The sequence below is a fragment of the Panthera tigris genome, chromosome C1, assembly GCF_018350195.1.
Source record: "Panthera tigris isolate Pti1 chromosome C1, P.tigris_Pti1_mat1.1, whole genome shotgun sequence".
NCBI classification, from domain to species: domain Eukaryota; kingdom Metazoa; phylum Chordata; class Mammalia; order Carnivora; family Felidae; genus Panthera; species Panthera tigris.
This window is the reverse complement of record NC_056667.1, coordinates 30,999,820-31,019,507: the sequence shown is the minus strand read 5'-3', so window position 1 is coordinate 31,019,507 and position 19,688 is coordinate 30,999,820. Positions and strand designations below refer to the sequence as shown.

The 19,688-nt window shown below is 41.2% G+C and overlaps 1 protein-coding gene across 4 annotated transcripts in view; it reads right to left on the bottom strand.

Annotated features, from left to right (window-relative positions):
- Positions 1-3,921: 3,921 nt before the first annotated feature.
- The window catches only part of ZMPSTE24 (zinc metallopeptidase STE24), a 39,753-nt gene continuing 23,986 nt past the window's right edge, over positions 3,922-19,688 (bottom strand). For 3 of the 4 annotated variants that reach the window (XM_042996751.1, XM_007077396.3, XM_042996750.1), the window contains exons 8-10: positions 12,338-12,442; positions 9,297-9,440; positions 5,335-5,665 (exon numbers count right to left, since the gene is read on the bottom strand). In XM_042996751.1, coding sequence (XP_042852685.1) covers positions 5,441-5,665; positions 9,297-9,440; positions 12,338-12,442 — 474 coding nt within the window. In that variant the 3' untranslated portion in view covers positions 5,335-5,440. Of the gene's footprint in view, positions 4,753-5,334; positions 5,666-9,296; positions 9,441-12,337; positions 12,443-19,688 lie in introns of those variants that run through there. The other variant, XM_042996749.1, reaches the window with a different exon arrangement.

Sequence of the window (19,688 nt, the reverse complement as noted above, 5' to 3'; positions counted from 1 at the left end):
AACTTTCCAGAGACCGGGTCCACTGGAAGATTTCAAATCTTATGCAAGTGTTACACCTCCTTCCTTAGGACTCAGGCATCTGAAGGGGCTGAAAGGGGGGCTGATTCCTAGGCACCAGCCTGGAGGGTGAATTTCACTAAGGAAAAACCCATGTTCTTATGATCCATATGACTCTCCTAAGCCTCTCTGACCTCATGTTGACGCTGGGACCCCAGTATATTCCACTCCAGTCATGCCAGCCCCCACGCTGCTCCTTGAACATGCTGTGTCACACAAGTGTTGTGCCCCCTGCTCTTCCCCAAAAGATTGCTTTTTCCCAAAATACCATCACAACCAGTGCCCTTGTTTCTAGTCTTTACTCAAAGTGACCTTCTCACCGCCCCCACCAATATTCCAGACACCCCTTTATTATCTCTCCTTTGCATTTATTGCTATTCAACAACATCATATAAGCTCCGTAGGGCAGCAACTTTGGTCTCTCATTTGCTGCTCCATTCCCCAGCGCATAAAACAGTGCCGGGTGTGAGCATCTAGTAACATGGTGACTACAGCTGATAACACTGCCCTGTATAATTAAAACTAAGAATAGAACTTAAATGTTCACACACACACACACACACACACACACACACACACACACACACACTTGAAAAGAGAAAAGTTTGAAAAACAAAACCAAAAACCAAACAAGAAACATTCCTGGCACATGATAAGTACTCGATAAATAGTTATTAAATAAATGACTAGTATGTTCAGGATGCTGGAAGGAAGGCGCCACCAATCATCAAGCCAGGAAGGACTTGGTCTCAGCTTGTGTGTGATTGAGGCACGTTCCCAGATGGCCCAGAGCATCCAGGTTCCTCCCTTCCCATCGAGAATGAACCTCCAGGTATGCCTGGGTGGCTCAGTCCGTTGAACGTCTGACTCTTGTTTTCAGCTCAGGTACTGATCTCGATCTCACCATTTCCTGAGTTTGAGCCTCACATCGGGCTCCGCGCTGATGGCAGGGAGCCTGCTTGGGATTCTCTGCCCCTCCTCCACTCATGCTCTCGCAAAACAAACTTTAAAAAACAAAAAAAAGAATGGATAGCCACCAGTGGACCTTGAGAGACAAAAGTCTAGTGCAACAAAAAGGCAGTAGGAACTCAACCCCCACCCCTCCCGGTTTGCAGTCAGGAAAAGGGGGATTCAGGAAGCCCGAACTGCAGCAAGCCAGTATTGCATCGAGACAGCCCAGCTCCCTCTCAGAGGCCGAGCAGTCTCTCCTCCATGCGGCCTGCGGAGACTCAGGTCTCAAACCTGCCCCTGGCAGAACTCCAGGAGTCCGGATGATGGGATTTTTGTTTCAAGTAATTTAGTAAGTCACTAATCTTTCAACCCAGATGGCCAGTGTCCAACCCACGCTGCTAAAATCAACAGTGACAAGGGCTTTCAGCCAGAGCTCTGGTGTTTTACCGACAAACAGGGTCTCCAGTTGTCTGCTGGGTACTCTGGCGCTTTCCAAAGGGGGTGTTGAGACCGGGGCACTGGGCGGGCTTAGAAGCTGAGGAGGCCCTCTGCCAGGTAAGCGTGCACAGGAACGGTGTAGCAGCAGCCCAGAGGCTGCTCTAAAAGATCGGGTGGGAGCAGAAATATTCCCAGGATAAATGGTGGGCTTGTTTCTTAGCCACAGAACAAGGGTTTTGTTGGTGATAGGACCCACAGCCAGTTGCCTTAGTTACTGGGCCTGTGTCATGCTGCTCACGAGGTCACCTTGAACCAAAGCTAGTGGATCTAGCTCCAGGTGGATGAGGAGAAATGTGTCCTCTGCCCCTTCGCCTACCCTATGTGATAAGCACCTCAAACTCAACCTGTCCAAAACTGAAGTCATTCCCCTCCCCCAAACTGCTTCTTCAGCGCACCCTACCTCAGTGACTAGTTCTACCATCTACCAGGTGCCCAGGCCTGAAACCCACATCATCTTTAACTCCTGCCTTCACCTCCAACGCTAATTCATTTCCAACCCTGTCGATCTCTCCTTTTCACTCATTCAGCAAATATTCATTCATTCCACAAATACCGTTGTCTCCCCAGTTAGAATGTAAGCTCTACGAAGGCAGTTTTTTTTGTTGTTGCTGTTCTCTTCACTGCTGTATTCTCAGCCTCCAACAATATACAGTATTTAACAGGAACTTTATATTAGCTAAATGAGTATTATTTGGGATAATATCCATAAGCCTCATTATGGCACACAAGCCCCTTGGGCCTGGCCCATCTTCCTCTTCAGGCTCATTTCTCACTCCTAACTTCTTGCAGTTCCTAAAATGCCCCAGTTCTCTTGTTTTTATACCTGCTGATCCCTGGAATACCACCCCCACCCTTCTTCAGCTGATTCCTACTCCTATTTCAAAACTTGCTCAGGTCCTCTAGCCATCCTCTCCTCTCCAACTGCCAACTGCAAGCTTCATCCTGCTTACTGGGTGTGGGCAGTCCTGGTTTCACAGATTTTTAGAAAATATGTACCTTCCTATCTGTCTCTGGTCAAACTGGGAAATCCTCCTCCCTGGAACCCATCCTGGATAAGAAGACCCAGAGGCTTTCCTATCTGTGTTGTCTGAACAGGATGGTACCGTTCCACTACGGGCCGTACCTGCCTTCCCACCAAACTATATATAGCCTGCTACACAAGTTACTTGCTCACATCATTGTGGTCTTGAAATGTACGCTTTGAGATAGAAGTTCCTTGTAATTTTCTTTGTATAGCACCTAGGACAGAACTTAAAAACCCTCAGGTAGTACTCATTAAGCTTTCTGCTAATAATGATAAAACACTCAAAACAGTCAAAGCTACATAAAACATATGTGCAGAAGAATCCAAAGGATTGATGAAGACCAAATGGAAGAAGGCTTCCTCAGGGAGGGGAATGCTACCTACAGGATTAAGGATGATGGGGAGAACATAAAGGCCACAGGCAAGCTGGCACCATCACTGGAACTAACATTATTGAATTAATCCTAGGAATTCTGCTCCCATCCTCAACAGAGGGAAAATTTACTAGTAGCTCTCAGACTTCTGCAAAGCGCCAAGTTTGATACAAAGACAATATATACTTGGGGAGCCTGAGTGGCTCAGTTGGTTAAGCATCTGACTTCAGCTCAGGTCGTGATCTCGTGTTGCGGTTCGTGGGTTTGAGCCCCACATCGGGCTCTGTGCTGAAGCTCGAGCCTGGAGCTTGCTTCAGATTCTGTATATCCCTCACTCTCTCTGCCCCTCTCCCGCTCACACACTCTCTCAGAAATAAACATTAAAAAATAAAAAAACTAAAAAGACAGTATATACTCTACCTCAGCAGACTCGACCTTATTCAGAGATCAACACTGCCGAGGCCCTGCCATTTTACCCGAGGCCTTAATCTGCTTTATCCTGTCCCCTGTATATTAGGGGGAGAATTAGGGTACAGAGTGCCACCTCCTTCCTTAGCTGGCCTCTCTACTCTTGCCCCTGACAGGTCAGAATCCAGGGAACCCATCAGTACTAGCCAGCCATCCCTATGCCTCTGCCATCCATAAACTGGAGGTGACTAGGTCAAACAATCACGTATCAAAAAGCTAGCTATTGCTGTCACAGGTAAGGGAGCCCAAAGAGGCAGCTGGAGCAGACCAGACAGACCCAAGACAACCTGAGCTGATGGAAGTGGAGGAGTGGTTCCGAAGGAAGCTTCTGAGGAAACCTCAAGAAGCGGTGGCCCTCCGGAGGGGAGCAGGAGGAAGGCACAGAGACGGCTGTGCGCATCAGGCACAGGGCGGCAGTGGCGTCGCTCAGCAGTAGGGCCGCTTCTTCCCACTCGTCACGACCAGCCCTCGGTCCCTCTGGGATAACAAACATACGTCTAGGTAACAAATGACACACGATTTTGTCAAATTAAGCACAAAGTCCATCAATCCGCATTGGCAATTTTTAATGTTTCACTTGTGCAGAACTGAAATTTGTATTCAAAGGCACAGAAGGAAGGAAAGGCAGTTATCACAGCGTGAATTCACAGACAAAGGGTGCTGGATAAAATCATCAGACTGCTCCTCTTTAGCCTTAGGAAAATAAATAATGCAGTACTAAACTAGCTTTATTTTTATTATATTTCCATGTAAAGGCAGTACCCAAATATCAGCTGAGTAAAAGACTTTCTGGCCAGATACCAAAGGTGCACAGCTGATCTGCTTTGGGATGAATGCCCAGAAAGGAAACATTACCAGAGGGTGCGAGCTCCAGGCACAAAGTAAGCTCTCATTCAGAAAATGGACAGAGATTCGAAGCAGTCAAACACACAGCTTTGAAAACTGGAAAAGTAATCTTTCGTGACACTTGTTTTGAAAATAAAAATTAGCTGCACATCAAGAACTGTAATTTTCAAAAATGGAATCAGGCCTGATTAGTACTTACGACTTCCCGATAAAAATTACAAAAATAAAAACTGAAACTCTTCTGTTCTTGAAAGAGATATAAAACTATATTTTTTCCTGAAATACCATAAAAGAACCATCAGTATTTCACCCTATGTCTCTTAAAATGTCCTTTTGTTCTTCTTTCCACATTCTGCCACTTTAAAAATAGCAAAACCTTTTCAATATGGCGATTGCTGCTAAGTGAAAGGATGTACTGTTTATTGAGTCAGAGTATAAATGAGGAAAAAGCTGAAATGTTCTGAAAAATACTAGTTTATGCCGTAATGAGATCATATCCACCAGGTAGAAAGAAAGATAAAGACGGAGATTTTCCTAAAAACAAAAACAAAACCCAGTGATTTAAAACCTTCTAAACATAATTTCTAATTTCAAAGCACTATTTAGAAGCTCCTGATCGGTGTGATGCAAGAGAGGGAACAGAGACATTTGGTAGAACAGAACATATTTCTAATTGGTTTCATTTAAATCACATCGGCCGTACCAATTATTACCTTTCTTCCTTACGTAAAACACTGATTCACCAGGTTAGATCACAAGAACATGGAAGTAAAAACAAATCTCAACTCAGGTCCGAGCACAGTGATTTGGGACCACTGTCTCACTCCCTCACAGACAAAACTCTGGGTGGTGTTCCTCTTTTAAACACAGGCCCCCAAACACCTTATATGCAGGTTCCATATAAGTGTGTAAATAAAACAAGTTCTGTATTTTCTCAAATAATTTTAAAAGTTGATGGTAAAATTAGATGCTAGAGATAAAACCATGCTTTTAAAAACATTAAGCCTCAAAATTTCATCCAGTGTTTTAAGAAATGGATTATTAAAATCATTTTTGAAATGAGATATTAAATGTATTTAAATCTGGGTTTTTCTGTACTTAATAATTTTTCTTAAAAAAAAAAAAAAAAAAAAAAAAAAAAGGTTTAAAAACATCAAGAGCTGGAACATGCTGCCAGGACAGAAATAATCGGAAATGTCTTCAGTCGCAGACCCTGGGCACCTCAGTCTTGTTTTGAACTTTCCAAAGCTTGAAGCCTCTCCAGTAGTGGAGGGTGAGAATAATGCCACATTGAAAACAGCCAGTCCGAAACAGGGAATCCCAAGTTATCTTTGTTTAGTTTGATTAAAGCAGAATATAAGTCTTTAGCTTTTCCAAGTTTCTTGGCAAACGCATCGGCTTGAAACTCAAATCTGCGGCTTAGGACTGTTAGGCAGAAAGAAAGAACCTGAAAAAGTAAACAGAAGGGGTTTGACCACTGCCTGCCTCTGCGGCCACTGGCGGGCGCATGAGCAAGGTGTGCGGGCATAGTCCAGCTCAGGATAAGAGAAACAACAGGTCCAAAGGAAGATCACTAGTATTTAGGGAACGAAGGTGGGGAATTGTTATAAATTGAGACTTTTCCCCCAAGCAAACAGACCAGAAACAGATATATACCCAAATCAATGTTCTTCTTACCAAAAAAATACTAATTTTTAAGCATCTGCCAGGTGCCAGCCACTGCTGTAGGCACTTTATGTATTCCCCAACAATCCTACATGGTCATTAGTCTTACTGTTGTTTCACAGATGAGGAAGGTCATGTTCAGAGAGGTGAACTAACCTGGTGGAAGTCACACAGCTAGGAGGTTGTGGCGCTGAGATTCTTGGTACCTCCATAGCCCACACACACCACCTTCCTCGGGGTCAGAGTTAAGTCGCAGTGATTTCTATACAGACCCTTTCTTTCTCTATTAAAATATATTCTTGGAGCGCCAGGGTGGCTCAATCAGTTGAGCGTCCAACTTTGGCTCAGGTCATGATCTCATGGCTCGTGAGTTCGAGCCCCACGTCAGGCTCTGTGCTGACAGCTTGGAGCCTGGAGGCTGCTTCGGATTCTGTGCCTCCCTCTCTCTCTGCCCCAACCCACTTGCATTCTGTCTCTGTCTCTCACAAAAATAAATAAACATTAAAATAAATAAATAAATGTGTGTGTGTGTGTGTGTGTTCATTCTTGGGAGGCACCTGGGTGGCTCAGTTGGTTAAAGTGTCCAACTTCAGCTCACATCATGATCTCACAGTTTGTGAGTTCGAGCCCCACATCCAGCTCTGTGCTGACAGCTCAGAGCATGGCGCCTGCTTCAGATTCTGTGTCTCCTTCTCTCTCTGCCCCTCCTCCTCTCTCTCTCTGTCTCTCTCAAAAATTAAAAAATGTATATATATATTCTTGGGGCACCTGGGTGGCTCAGTCGGCTAAGTGTCCAACTTCAGCTCAGGTCATGATCTCACAGTTTGCGAGTTTGAGCCCCACCATCGGGCTGCCCGCTGTCAGCACAGAGCCCGCTTCAGATCCTCTCTCTCTCTGTCTCTCTCAAAAGTAAATAAACATTTTAAAAAACTTAAAAAAAAAATTCTTGCTCACTAATTCCATATAAGAGGCTATAGTCTACAACCTCAAAACAGAATTTTCTAAAATGTTCTGAGCTATGACAACATTGCCAGAATAAATATCCAGTCTCTGAACGGACCATTACAAAGGGGACAAACTTCATTTGAAAATACACATTTCTGAGGGAAAAATAATTTATTTGTATACTGGAGTACTTCAGGTTGAATGACATGAGTTCTAGTTCTTACCTTAAAATACTTCAGCATTAAGACAAAACATAAGTTTAAAAAAAGTCTCTCATTTGTACCTCTCACTGCTACTAGCAAATAGAGAGTTTCAAAATGAAGTCTGGGAGTTCCTAATCCCTTCTTAGACATATTCAAAGCTAATATCTGAATTCTGCCTGAAATTTCTCTCCAAATCTTGAATAGACTTTTTGGGACAGAATCATTAAGTGGTCCTCGTCAAGCTATCGATGGATCAATTTTTCTCCTGATTATAAGTGTCCCAGCAAAGCATTCTTTACTAACCTGCACTTGCTGGCTCTGCTGTACACTGCCAAACTTTTCTTAATATTAAGGGCAATTTCCCCATCTTTCCCAGGAAAATAGCTCTTTCTTATCATGCCCTCTTTTTAAATTTTATTAAAAAAATTTTTTTTAATGTTTATTTATCTTTGAGAGAAAGAGACAGAGCACAAGTGGGGGAGGGGGAGGGGCAGAGAGAGAGAGGGAGACACAGAATCTAAAGCAGGCTCCAGGCTGTGAGCTGTCAGCACAGAGTCCGATGTGGGGCTTGAACCCACGAACTGTGAGATCATGACCTGAGCCAAAGTGGGACGCTTAACGACTAAGCCACCCAGGCAGGCGCCCCATCCTATCAGGCCCTCTTAAACGCTGACAATTAAACATAAGTCTTTTTGTTTAAATACCTAGTTCTTTTGAAACAAATCTCGTGGGCTCTTCAAGATTTTTTAAACAGTTGCTAATATCTCTGTGGATTAATCACGTTTCAAATTACTCTAATACCCCACATTTATTTGGGTGGTTTTTGAAATGAACTCAACCACTCAATATGAGAGAGCAAACAAGCAAAACAAAAATCTCTGAGCAGTCAAATTAGCTGCGGCAAAGAATAACCACTAACACCGTGCATGCCTGTACTTAGAATAGGACCCTTCAAATCAGTCAATCTAGTAACCGCGACCCAATGAGTTTGATGATCTGATTTTCTCGTCTAGGGTAGGTTAAGGATACCAACTAGAAAGGGATAATGACATACAAGAAAGTCACACTGACAGGATCATCAGCCTGACAGTGAGGGAAGAAACAAAAAAATTTGTTAAATAAATAGCACAACTGCTTCAAAAGCAGAGCAGCGGGAGTCACTCAGTATACATAGCTCAGTGTCCTTAAGGCACTCCTGAACTGTGAAGTTCTCTAGAGGTGCCTGGCTGGCTCAGTCAGTGGAGCATGGGACTCTTGATCTCGGAGTTGTTAGTTCAAGCCCCACACTGGGTGTGGAGATTACTTAAAATCTTAAAAAAAAAAAAAAGTCTTCTTTAACCTCTTTAAGCAGTAACAAACTACATAAGGCATTTTATAAATATTCTCAGTTAAAATAAAAAAGAATTTAAAGGTAATAAATCTCAGTGTTCTGGAAAACTTTGTTAGTTTATGCGGACAATGCTATGCAAATATGATCTATTCCTATTTCTCTTCCAAACCTCCTCCCCCTTTTTAATGGAGAAATAGGATTCATTTAGTTTATCTAAAAATCTTAACTCTACAACCTGTCTCAAAGAGAATTTTTGTCAATGGAGATCACTCAAGATCCCCAATATTATTTCCTGGCTTAATTTATCAAATATCATGACATGCTGCCATCATATTTGTTAATATACAGTCTCATTAATCCATGCCATATCACCTGTATGCAGTCTCCCTACTGGGCAATCCGAGCAGTGATTCTTAAGCCTCACTTACCATAACACCCCGCCCAGTTCTGACTTAGAGGGCCTGTGGTGGGACCCTAAGGCCATTCTGAAGGGGATGGGCGGAGGACACGATCAGGGGAACACTGTCACACTGCCTCCCTTATCCAGCCATACAGGCACTCAACTATCATTGTTTCGTCCCCTCACACACAGAAGATTTTCAGCCAAACACTGGTGAATATGTCATCTAGGACTTAGCATTCTCCTAGTTAATCTCCACCTACCACGCCTCTGAGGTACGTTAGGATCTAAGTTTTCACCACCAAAGTCTAGTCCTCGACTATTCCCCCATTAACAGCATGCAAGCATTTGTTCATTTGGGCTTGGGTTTTTCTGCTACTTTCTTCTACTGGCCAGTAAATCAAGGGACTAAAAGGTTTTGTTTCATCTACTTGTTAAAACTACAGTTTTGTTTATTTCTTTTTTCACTATCCTAAAGGTTCTAGATTTGAAATACAAGGGCATATGTAAGATAATTATAAAGATTATACATTACCTCATTGTAAGGTGAAAAAATAAATTGGAAGATGATCAATAATCCAATTAGAGTGGGTTGGCTATTATAGAAACCAAATGCAGAAAAAAGCTCCTTTCGACCAATTAATACAGCAAACAAGAAGAAACACAGGAAGGAATTCATCTGGAAAGAAAGATACAAAATCTAAGTTATTACTAAGGTGATTTATCTCACTGTGGAATCAGAAATACCAAAAAAAACTAGAATCAGACATCACAGTGCGATTTTAACAATAGTGTTAGTGTAATCAGAGAAACAAGTTATTTAGGTAATTTTATAGTTTTATTCTAGAAAGAAAAATAAAATTTCCCCAAATGTATAAGCTGTACAGTTTTTTTAGAAGGACAGGTTTAAATGGAGGCTCTAATAACTGAGGGTTTGAAGTGGCCAACAGCAGGGGCACCTGGGTGGCTCAGTCGGTTGGGCTTCTGACTTCAGCTCAGGTCATGATCTTGTGGTTCATGGTTTGAGCCCCACGTCAGGCTCTGTGCTGACAGCTCGGAGCCTGGAGCCTGCTTAGGATTCAGTGTCTCCCTCTCTCCCTGCCCCTCCCCTGCTCGTGCTCAGTCTCACTCTCTCTCTCTCTCTCTCTCTCTCTCTCTCTCTCTCTCAAAAAAATAAAAACATTTAAAAAAATAATGATAATAAAGTGGCCAACAGCAATGAGATATTTTCTTTCTGTAAAAAGTTAAATGGCTAGAATGGATTCTGGCTTTGTTTGCATTAAATCATAATCAGATACAAGGCCTTCCACCTGACTTTGATGTGGAAGCTCCAAGAAACAAGCTTCCCTTGAATACTTTTTAGGACCACTGGAGCTGTACTGAGCAGTTAGGTCCAAGAGAAAAATGGTGTATCTTTAACAATAAATGAGAGAAAAAGAGTCAAAAGTCTGTACCAAAATATGAGTAAAGGGGTACTGGAGTAAGGTAGAGAACAAATACCATTCTTTCCCTTGGCAGGTCAGGATCTTGGGAGACCATAGGTACCATATTTGAGGGTGTTGCTCCAAATCATTTGCCAGAGAACTCAAACACTACCAGCCTAGAGTGGGGCTCAGCATAAGGTTCGCCAGCCCCAGGATGAAGTGCAAGCAGCTCGCCATTCAGCCCTTGTAACCCCGTGGATCCACATGACAAGCTCCTAGAATTATGAAGGTCCTAGAATTATGAGCTATGCATATCATTTTTGTCAAGTAACTACTGTCCTTCTGAAAAACAACTCTGGGTTTGCTACTGTACCCTACTAGAGACTGATTCCTGACTGGGACGGCAGGACCCTGCAAACCGAGCTGCCTCTCCTACACTGGATGCTATGCTGGCTCACCTAGCCAGGAAACTGGAATGTCCTGAAGCGCCCCAATATCACGCCTAAGTGGCATATATGTGAGCGGGAATGAAGGATGTCATGAAGGCAGAAGTTAAAAGAGCAGGTAGCCCAAACACCTAGTATGCCAACTCCTGACCCTCTGCCATCCCTCAACCAACCCTATTCATGGGGAGCTCCCTATAATCATTTGATTGAGGAGGAAAAATCCGAGCCCATTTTACAAATAACTTAATACAATTTGCTGGCACCAGCTGAAATGAACTGCTATGGGATTACAGAACCACTCAGGGCTGTTCCTGGCAAACAGTGGTGAAGGAAATACTCTCAGTGAAGGAAACTTCAGTAGTATACCTCATTGCCCACTCAGTCTGGAAGAAGAGAAGGCCTGAGCTGAGGATAAAATCATTGGCAGTGGGTAAATATTGGTTTGGCTGGATGATCAGGGCCTCGGAACAAACTCAAGGATGGCTAACAAGAAGATCTGGAAAAGAGGTATGTGGAAAAACTTCCAAAATTAGCCCAGAGTACGATGATATATTGGCCCAATGTGAATGTTCACCAAAGGAGTCCATGGTAAAGGAGGCTGTCGATAAGGTGGAGAAGATACCTGCTCTGTGGATGTCAGTCAGCCTCTTTCCCTAGACACTCTAGGACTTGGTCAAGGGACTCTTGAACAAAGTGGCCAAGGTGCCAGAAATGGAGTCAGTGCATTGGTCAACAACCCAGACATTCCCCCCACTGGCTTTTGATGAGTGCCCAATCTATTAGAAGGGGCAGTCAACCCCACCCACGGCAGGTACCACACCTCAGGGACCAGCCGACCACCTCAGGGTAGCCTAATTCCATTGGACCCCTTTCTCCATGAAGGCAGCTGAGACTTTCCTCTTCAGACTGAATACTCTGAACTTGGATTTGGACTTATCTTCTTATCTACTGCCATGTATCCATACAACTAGCCTCAAGCCAAGGAACTCATTTTCTGCTGAAAGATGCAAGGCAACAGGAAGGGCCCATGGGGGCTTACAAATCCTCACACACACCGTCCTCCAGAACCAGCGGCCCTTTAGAAAGGTACAAAGACCTACTTTAGACTCAGTGAAGGCCACACCTGCTCCAAACCAGTCAACAAGATATACTGCTATTTCACCTGGAGCCTGACAACTATGGTAACAGTTGGTTTAGAGAGTTGATTTAGGTCCCAGAGGAGGAATGTTATAGGAATAGTTATTTTCTTCTTTATCTTTACTACATTTTTCCAACTTCTTTTCAATAGATGTATAATGACTTTTAAAGGAGAAAAAAGTTTACCAAAAAATCCAGCTTATCAAGCCTCATGCTTCTTGATCTTCACAGCTGAGTGACTCTGCAGGCAGTGATGGTGGTGGTAACGATCAACACTGACACAGTCCTAACCACATTCCACGTACTACTCCACAGTCTTTACATGTATTAACTCAGTGAATTCTTACATCAATCCTAGGAAGTATTATCATTCAATAAGGGATGGAGGCAGAGAGAGGTTAAGGAACTTGCCTGAGGGCACAGGGATGAAGTCAAGGAGCCGTGATATGAAGCCAGGTATCCTGGCTACAGAGTCCGTCTTAACCTCTCTACTAGACCACCTCTCCTGCCTGCCATACTTCTCCTCTGACTACCTTGCCATAAAAAGGGAACTGTCACCCCCAACTTACCTGGCTGATAATGATATTTTTGACTGTGTGTCCCAACTTCCAGTGTCCCAGTTCATGGCCCAGTACAGCAAGCACTTCCTCATTTTTACATCCTTGTTTCTTATTCTAAATCAAAGAACACGTTGCAAACAAATTATTAACAACCTTCACAAAGTTTATCCCTTTTAACCCAGTAAGAGCCCTTCTTAGATTCTAACTTAAAAAAAAAACAATTAGACTTTTGTGCAAAACTGTTCATTCATTTAACAAAACATTCTCTGAATCACTCCATGGTAGACATTGGGTTAACCACTGGAGAGAGAATCATGAACAAGATAGACATTCCCTGACTTCATGAAACTTATAGTCTAACTTGGATTTGAAAAAAAACAAAAACAAAAACAAAAACAAATGTTAAAAATATAAATCTTTATCAGTAGGACAACATTTAAATAAATCATGACAAATTTATATGACAGCTATATTATAAACCCATTAGAAACGTTTCAAAAATTATGTTCTGACATGGGAAAACAGTTTACTAGGTGAAGAAAGCATGATACAAAGCTAAAAATAGTGATCCCAATGATGAAAAAATGTGAATGTGCATATAAAAATGAACAACACAGAAACAAATGATGTACATCAAATGTCAACAGTAGTTTTTTCTATGTGATAGAAATTATAGTGATATGTAACTAGCTTATATCTTTCCTATTTTCCAAATTATCTACAAATAAGCACATATCATTTATGATCACAAATACACCATGAATTGCCATTTAAAAAATCAAGACTTCCAAGTTAAGGTAGCAGAAAGAACAAAATTCCCCATAAAACTACGATCAAGAGATTTTTAAGATATTAAACCCACAAGGAAGGGGAAAACAGGAGAGGTGACAACAGCAACATTTTGGAAGCAGGAAAGCAGATGGACAAGTGATATGGACTTAGCAGACTAAAGAAAGCTGACTCACAAGCCAGCAGTGCAGCAAGCAGAAGCAGCCTGATTTATCCCACACAGTCTTCACAGGGCTTGGGAACTAACAGCACTAGGTACTTCTGGAACTGGGGGAAGGGGGAAGGCAGCTAAAATAAGAATTGAGTGAGAGTGGTTTCAGCAGTGGTTAAAGCTATAGATTCCTTCTCCAACTCTACACAAAAAAGCAACTGCCCCTGTCCCTGGAAGGAGCCTAAACATTCATTCTCTCTGGGTAAAAGAGGACCTTTCAACTAGCAAGTGGGCCTAGTGGAGGGCCAGGGCACACGAGCATGGTCTGCGTACACAGACTATGTGTCTGTGTTAGGTTAGCTATTGTAAGGGTATGCTGAACACTGAGGACTCTCCCCCACCAAGCCCTCTCCCCACACTGGGCTCCCAGAACACTACCCCCCAGGCAGAGGATCAGATGAGTACTCCCTGGGAACTCTGACCACTCTACCAGGAAACACCTGAGGATACTAACACCCAGGTGTTCTCCAGCAAGAAGCCCACCCAGGTCACCCTACAGTGAAGCTCAAAGTGGACAAGCCTTAGCTACAGGCTCAGAGATTCCAATCAAGTTTTTAGCCCCCATTCTCTTACTAAGGAGTAGACAACCAAGAATTACCAGATATATGAAGGAAGCTGTTAAGATAGAACACTAGAACCTGAAAAAAAGCAGTATGGATGACATAGAAATTATATAAGGAAAATATTTGAATTTTTTTCCCTTCAACACATATGAAGACCGGGCCGGGAAAGATTAAAAAAAAATAACTACAAAAATTGCTAACATTTATTAAACAGTGACTACATACATAGGCCCTCTGTGCTAAATACTTAATTATCTCATTTATACATCAAAATCACCATGACAAAAGTATTCTTACCATACCACTTTATAGATGAGAAAATTTAGGCACAGAAGTTAACTAATTTTCCTCTAACCACAAAGCCAAACTCTAGAATTTGAAGCCAAGTGGTCTGATGCCAGAGACCTGTACTTTCAACTTTTACAAACTATGAATGTAAAAGTATTCAATATTCATCAATCAAATAAGATAAATAACTTTAGTTGACACATATGTAATCATTTGCGTATTATTACAATATTACAAAATTAAACATAAATGGCAGGTGGTCATACGGATAATGATATATAATGTTTACTAAGCCAAATAAAATTCTGTCCATAAATTTCCCAGATTCAATGTAAATAGTGCCAAGACACAATGAACAATTTAATCTTACACACACTCACACATGTACACACACATATTCACTCACGAACACACACACACACACACACACCCCTAGACACCTGAGTCTGGCAATGTTACTAACTAGATAGTCTGAAAAACCCTCAGACATCTAAAAATACTAAGTTATAAATATCCTTTTAAATATATAGTTTATTTAGTACGTCAGAAAAAAAAGGAAAAGCCAAAGGTGAGGAGGTGAAATTGAGATCCCTCGCACAAATCCACGAAGGGCTACACTCTGAGTCAAAGAGTGAGCTAGGAAAAACTACAGTGACAAAATAACCCAAATTTGTCAAGTCTCACCTAAAGTGGAAAAAAAATATTTCTTACTAAAATTCAAAATCATTATCTGTATAATATGGTCCAGAAAAATCCCAAGCTGACCGATTAAAATACTTCTGGTTTGTTGGCACTGGGGACAGATGACCCAAGCAAATGTAAATCTTCTATTGAGGATTGTACCCTAAACCCAGACCCCTCAGGATTCCTAAAGATTAAAATCAGTGATGCATTATGAGGTCACAATAAAAATTACCAAAGACTTCAGAAGACAATGGAACAATGAGTAAGTTAGCAGAAACAATAAAGAGCACCATTAGCTCCATGAGACTTCAGATAATGGAACTATTAGCTACAAAAAAAACAAAAAACAAAAAAAACAGCATGCTTTACACAAAGAAGAGATCTAAAAACACTGAGGAAGGAACTAGAGAATTCCAGAAACAACCAAGCTGGTTTGAAAAAGAAACAAACAGAGCTTTAAAACTGAAACACAACAGGCTGGCTAAAGAATAAATGGATTAAATATACCTAGAGAAAAGAATAAAGAGAGGGAAAATATGAAATAGTGTTTACCACTTGTGGAAGACAGAATGAGATAGTGTGACATTCATCTAACTGGAATTCCAGAAAGACAGACTGGAGAGAATGGGAGAGAAGCAACACTCACAGATACAACTGGCCAAGAATTTTCAAAACTTCAGGAAAGATCTAAGTTGTTAGATTTAGGAATCACAATATATCCCAAGTAGGACTGAGATAAAGAAGTCCATACCTGCAGAACATGAAAATCAAAGAGAAATCTTAAGAACCACCAAAGAGAACTATAAAGAAATGACACAAGCTCAGAGTAGACTTTTTCAACAGGAACAAAAGCCACAACACAATGGAATGGCATCTTTAAAGTGCTAATATAAATAGCTCAATGAGACAGTCAGTCCTGGGTCGCCTGGCTGGCTCAGTGGGTTGAGCATCCAACTCTTGATTTTGGCTACGGTCATGATCTCATGGGTTGCTTAGGATTCTCTCTCTCTCCCTCTCTCTCTGCCCCTCCCCTGCTTATGTTTTCTCTGTTTCTCTCAAAATAAACTAAAAAAAAAAAAAAAAAAAAAAAGATAGTCTTAAATTGACATCTAAGCATGAGAATGAAATAAAAACAAAATCCAAAAATTTCTTAAGAAGTTGCTAAGACATATACTTCTGGAAAAAGGAAAGTTATTTCTGAAAGGAAGGTATAAGATGAATAGGGAATGGTAAGCAAAGAAACAGGTAAGCATATGAGTAAATCTAAAAAATGACTGTATGAAATAATAATTATAATCCTAATTTGGGGGATAAAAATAAAATAAAATAAAAATAAAACACAAGATGAAAGGAGGAATTGGATCAAAGTGTATATGGTCCCTGGATTGTTCAGGAAGCAATGAACATACTATATATTTTAAGATTTTAAGTTATATGGGCAATCCTAATTTTTTTTTTAATGTTTATTTATTTGTGAGAGACAGAGAGACAGAGTGTGAGCGGGGCAGGGGCAGAAAGAGAGGGAGACACAGAATCTGAAGCAGGATCCAGGCTCTGAGTTGTCAGCACAGAGCCCGACGCGGGGCTCGAACTCACAGACTGTGAGATCATGACCGGAGCTGAAGTAAGACACTTAACCGACTGAGCCACCCAGGCACCCCCGGGCAATCCTAATTTTTAACAGCAGTCACTGAAAGCACAATCATACAAGAACCTTCCAACCTGAATTAAAACTCAAATAGAATTTTTTTTTTAATTTTTTTTTTAACGTTTTATTTATTTTTGAGACAGAGAGAGACAGAGCATGAACGGGGGAGGGGCAGAGAGAGAGGGAGACACAGAATCGGAAGCAGGCTCCAGGCTCTGAGCCATCAGCCCAGAGCCCGACGCGGGGCTTGAACTCACGGACCACGAGATCGTGACCTGAGCTGAAGTCGGACGCTTAACCGACTGAGCCACCCAGGCGCCCCTCAAATAGAATTTTTTAAAACCCTCAGTCAGTTGTTTAAAAAAAAGGCATGAAGATGTACATGTGTATGTTCAGGGGTGGGGTGGGGATACAGGAAGGACAGAAGAAAAAGGCATAAAGTAATATGGCAGAAACAATTCCAAGTATCAGTAATCACAACATATATAAATAAACTAAGCTGGTCAAAAAAAAATAGTGACTCTCAATCATAAATCTACCTACATGCTATGTATAAGGCATCTAAGACAGGATGGTAAGTTGAGAAGTAAAAGGATGATTGAGTTAGTGGTGGCTCACTGCACAACGTGATAAAAATAAATAAAAACCACTGAATTATACATTCAAAAATGGTAGAAATGGTAAATTTTAGCTCAAGAAATTTTTTAAAAAATGGATGACATCTAGCAAACATTAACCAAAAGAACACTGGTGTAGCTGTATTAACATCAGACAAAATCAACTTAAACGGCAACTTAAGGGGCGCCCGGATGGCTCAATAGGTGGAATATAGGACTCTTGACCTCAGAACGGTGAGTTCGAGACCCAACCCATGTTGGGTGTAGAGATTACTTAAAAATTAAAAAAAAAGAAAAGAAAAGAAACTTAAAGGCATTACTAAAGAAGGTCACTACAGAATTCGCCAAAGGTTCAATCTACCTTTGGATGCATTAATTCTAAATTTACATGTATCTAATATTATTTCCTCAGAATACATTTATTCTGACAAATCTATCATAATAGAGGATGTTAACATACTTCTCTCAATAACTGAAACACCAAGCAAATAAAATATCAAAAAGATATAAAGATGTGAGCCAAATAAGCTAAATAAGCTTGACCTACTGACACACACAATATCCTGCAACAATTAGAGAACTTATATCCTAGAAAGTAAAGGCCAAGGGTTTTGAAATATACTCCAGATACTTAAAAGGGTGAGGTACAAAAAAACCCAGATGAATTGTGGAATTGATTTTGTTTTATGCAGTTTAGAAAAATGCAACCTAATGCATTAGGTTATCTAGATATTCTAGATCTAGATATTCTACCACCTTTCCCCTCCTTCCCCAATTCCTCCTTTTTAAGGAGATGTCCATTTAAAGTGAGGCTGGGTAGATACATGAGAAAGAGGATGAAGAGATTTGCAAGATAGTATTGACATTTATTATCTCTTTTCCTTTCAAGTATTAGAATTTAGGCCAGAGCAAGAGCCGATAAGAAAACTGGCCTAGTTCTTTAAAAGACAGAGAGACATTCGTGCACCTGTACCTTCAGGGCCATTAAGAAAGAATCACAATTTAAAGCACCAATTAGTAGACATCTATTCTAAGGGGGAAATTAAGACTGAAGATCCACATATGAAGATATTTGCTGCAAGAATATTTTTAACAACAAAACACTGGCAATACTCCATATATCCAATAGGAGGAGAAAGATGGAAAAAATGAGTTTATAAAGACTAGAAATACATATAGTAAGATGTTTATGGTCAGGCAGATTAGTCATGTTTTCTAAGTTTTCTATTGCTTTCATAAGCAAAAATATGGCTGTTTTGTTTAATAATAAAAATAATAGCTCCCACCCATTAATGGCCTATGTGTGGATCAGACATTTTACATGCAGCTCATTAATCTCCACTGCTAGAAGGCAGCTATCATTTGCCTCATTTTATATAAAGTAACTTGGTCCTCAGGCTTCTGTTTTCACTAGTTCCCAGCTTCCCAGTATGAACTATGAATTCTTTCATTAAACAACCAGCTCTCTACTAGATGGTGCAGGTTCCTGTGTCTAGGTTTAGGAAGCTAGGTTCCTGTGTCTAGGTTTAGGAAGCTATATATATATATATATATTTTTTTTTTTAAGTTCATTCATTTGAGAGAGACAGAGACAGCGCAAGTGCCAGAGGGACAGCAAGGGAGGGAGACAGGGAATCCCAAGCAGGCCCCTCCACTGCCAGCATGGAGCCCAACAGAGGGCTCGAACTCACGTAAGGTGAGATCATGACCTGAGCCGAAATCAAGAGTAGGACGCTTAACCAGCCGAGTCACTCACGTACTACTAGGAAGCTACTTAGAAGTGCACAGAGTCACATTCAAAGATACGGAATGAAAAGAGCTTAAACAGGGTCCACTAACGGACTCTTGTTTTTTTGTGACAGATTCTTAGACAAAACTGAATTTTCTTTTCTTCCCACACTAATTTCACAGAACAGAACAGAAAGAAGCACCACTTTCTATAGCACTTGCTTTTTCACAGGATTCATACACTGACTCGTTTGATCCCAACACCACCAAACTGGGCAGGAGAGGAATATTATCTTCATTTTAGAGATAAAGAAGAGGAAGCTGAGAAATTAAAAATGTCTTAAGATCAGGGTGCCTGGGTGGCTCAGTCGGTTGAGCGTCTGACTTCGGCTCAGAGCCTGGAGCCTGCTGTGGATTCTGTGTCTCCCTCTCTTTTGGCCCCTCCCCTACTCATGCTCTATCTCTCTCTGCGTCCAAAGTAAACATTAAAAAAAAAAATTTTTTTTTAAATGTCTTAAGATCATCTCGATAGTATGTTGTGGGTAAAACCTGAACCCACATCTCTGTAGCCTGTGCACTTTCCATTTACTCTTACTAACTGGGAAGACTTAACATAACCCTAGCCCTTGCTGGGAAATACTTTCTTCTACAAAGGGGCAGCTTTTCTATAGTTTTACTTTTCTTTTTAAACTACTTTTGAGACAGGTTGTTCCAAATATTCTCTTTGTGTGCTGAAGGGTAAAATCCTAGAGTCAAGTTTCCTAGACATCTTTTTAAATGTTAATAACCAGTATGGAAACATTCATCAAAATGTACTAGCTCTCCCTGAGAG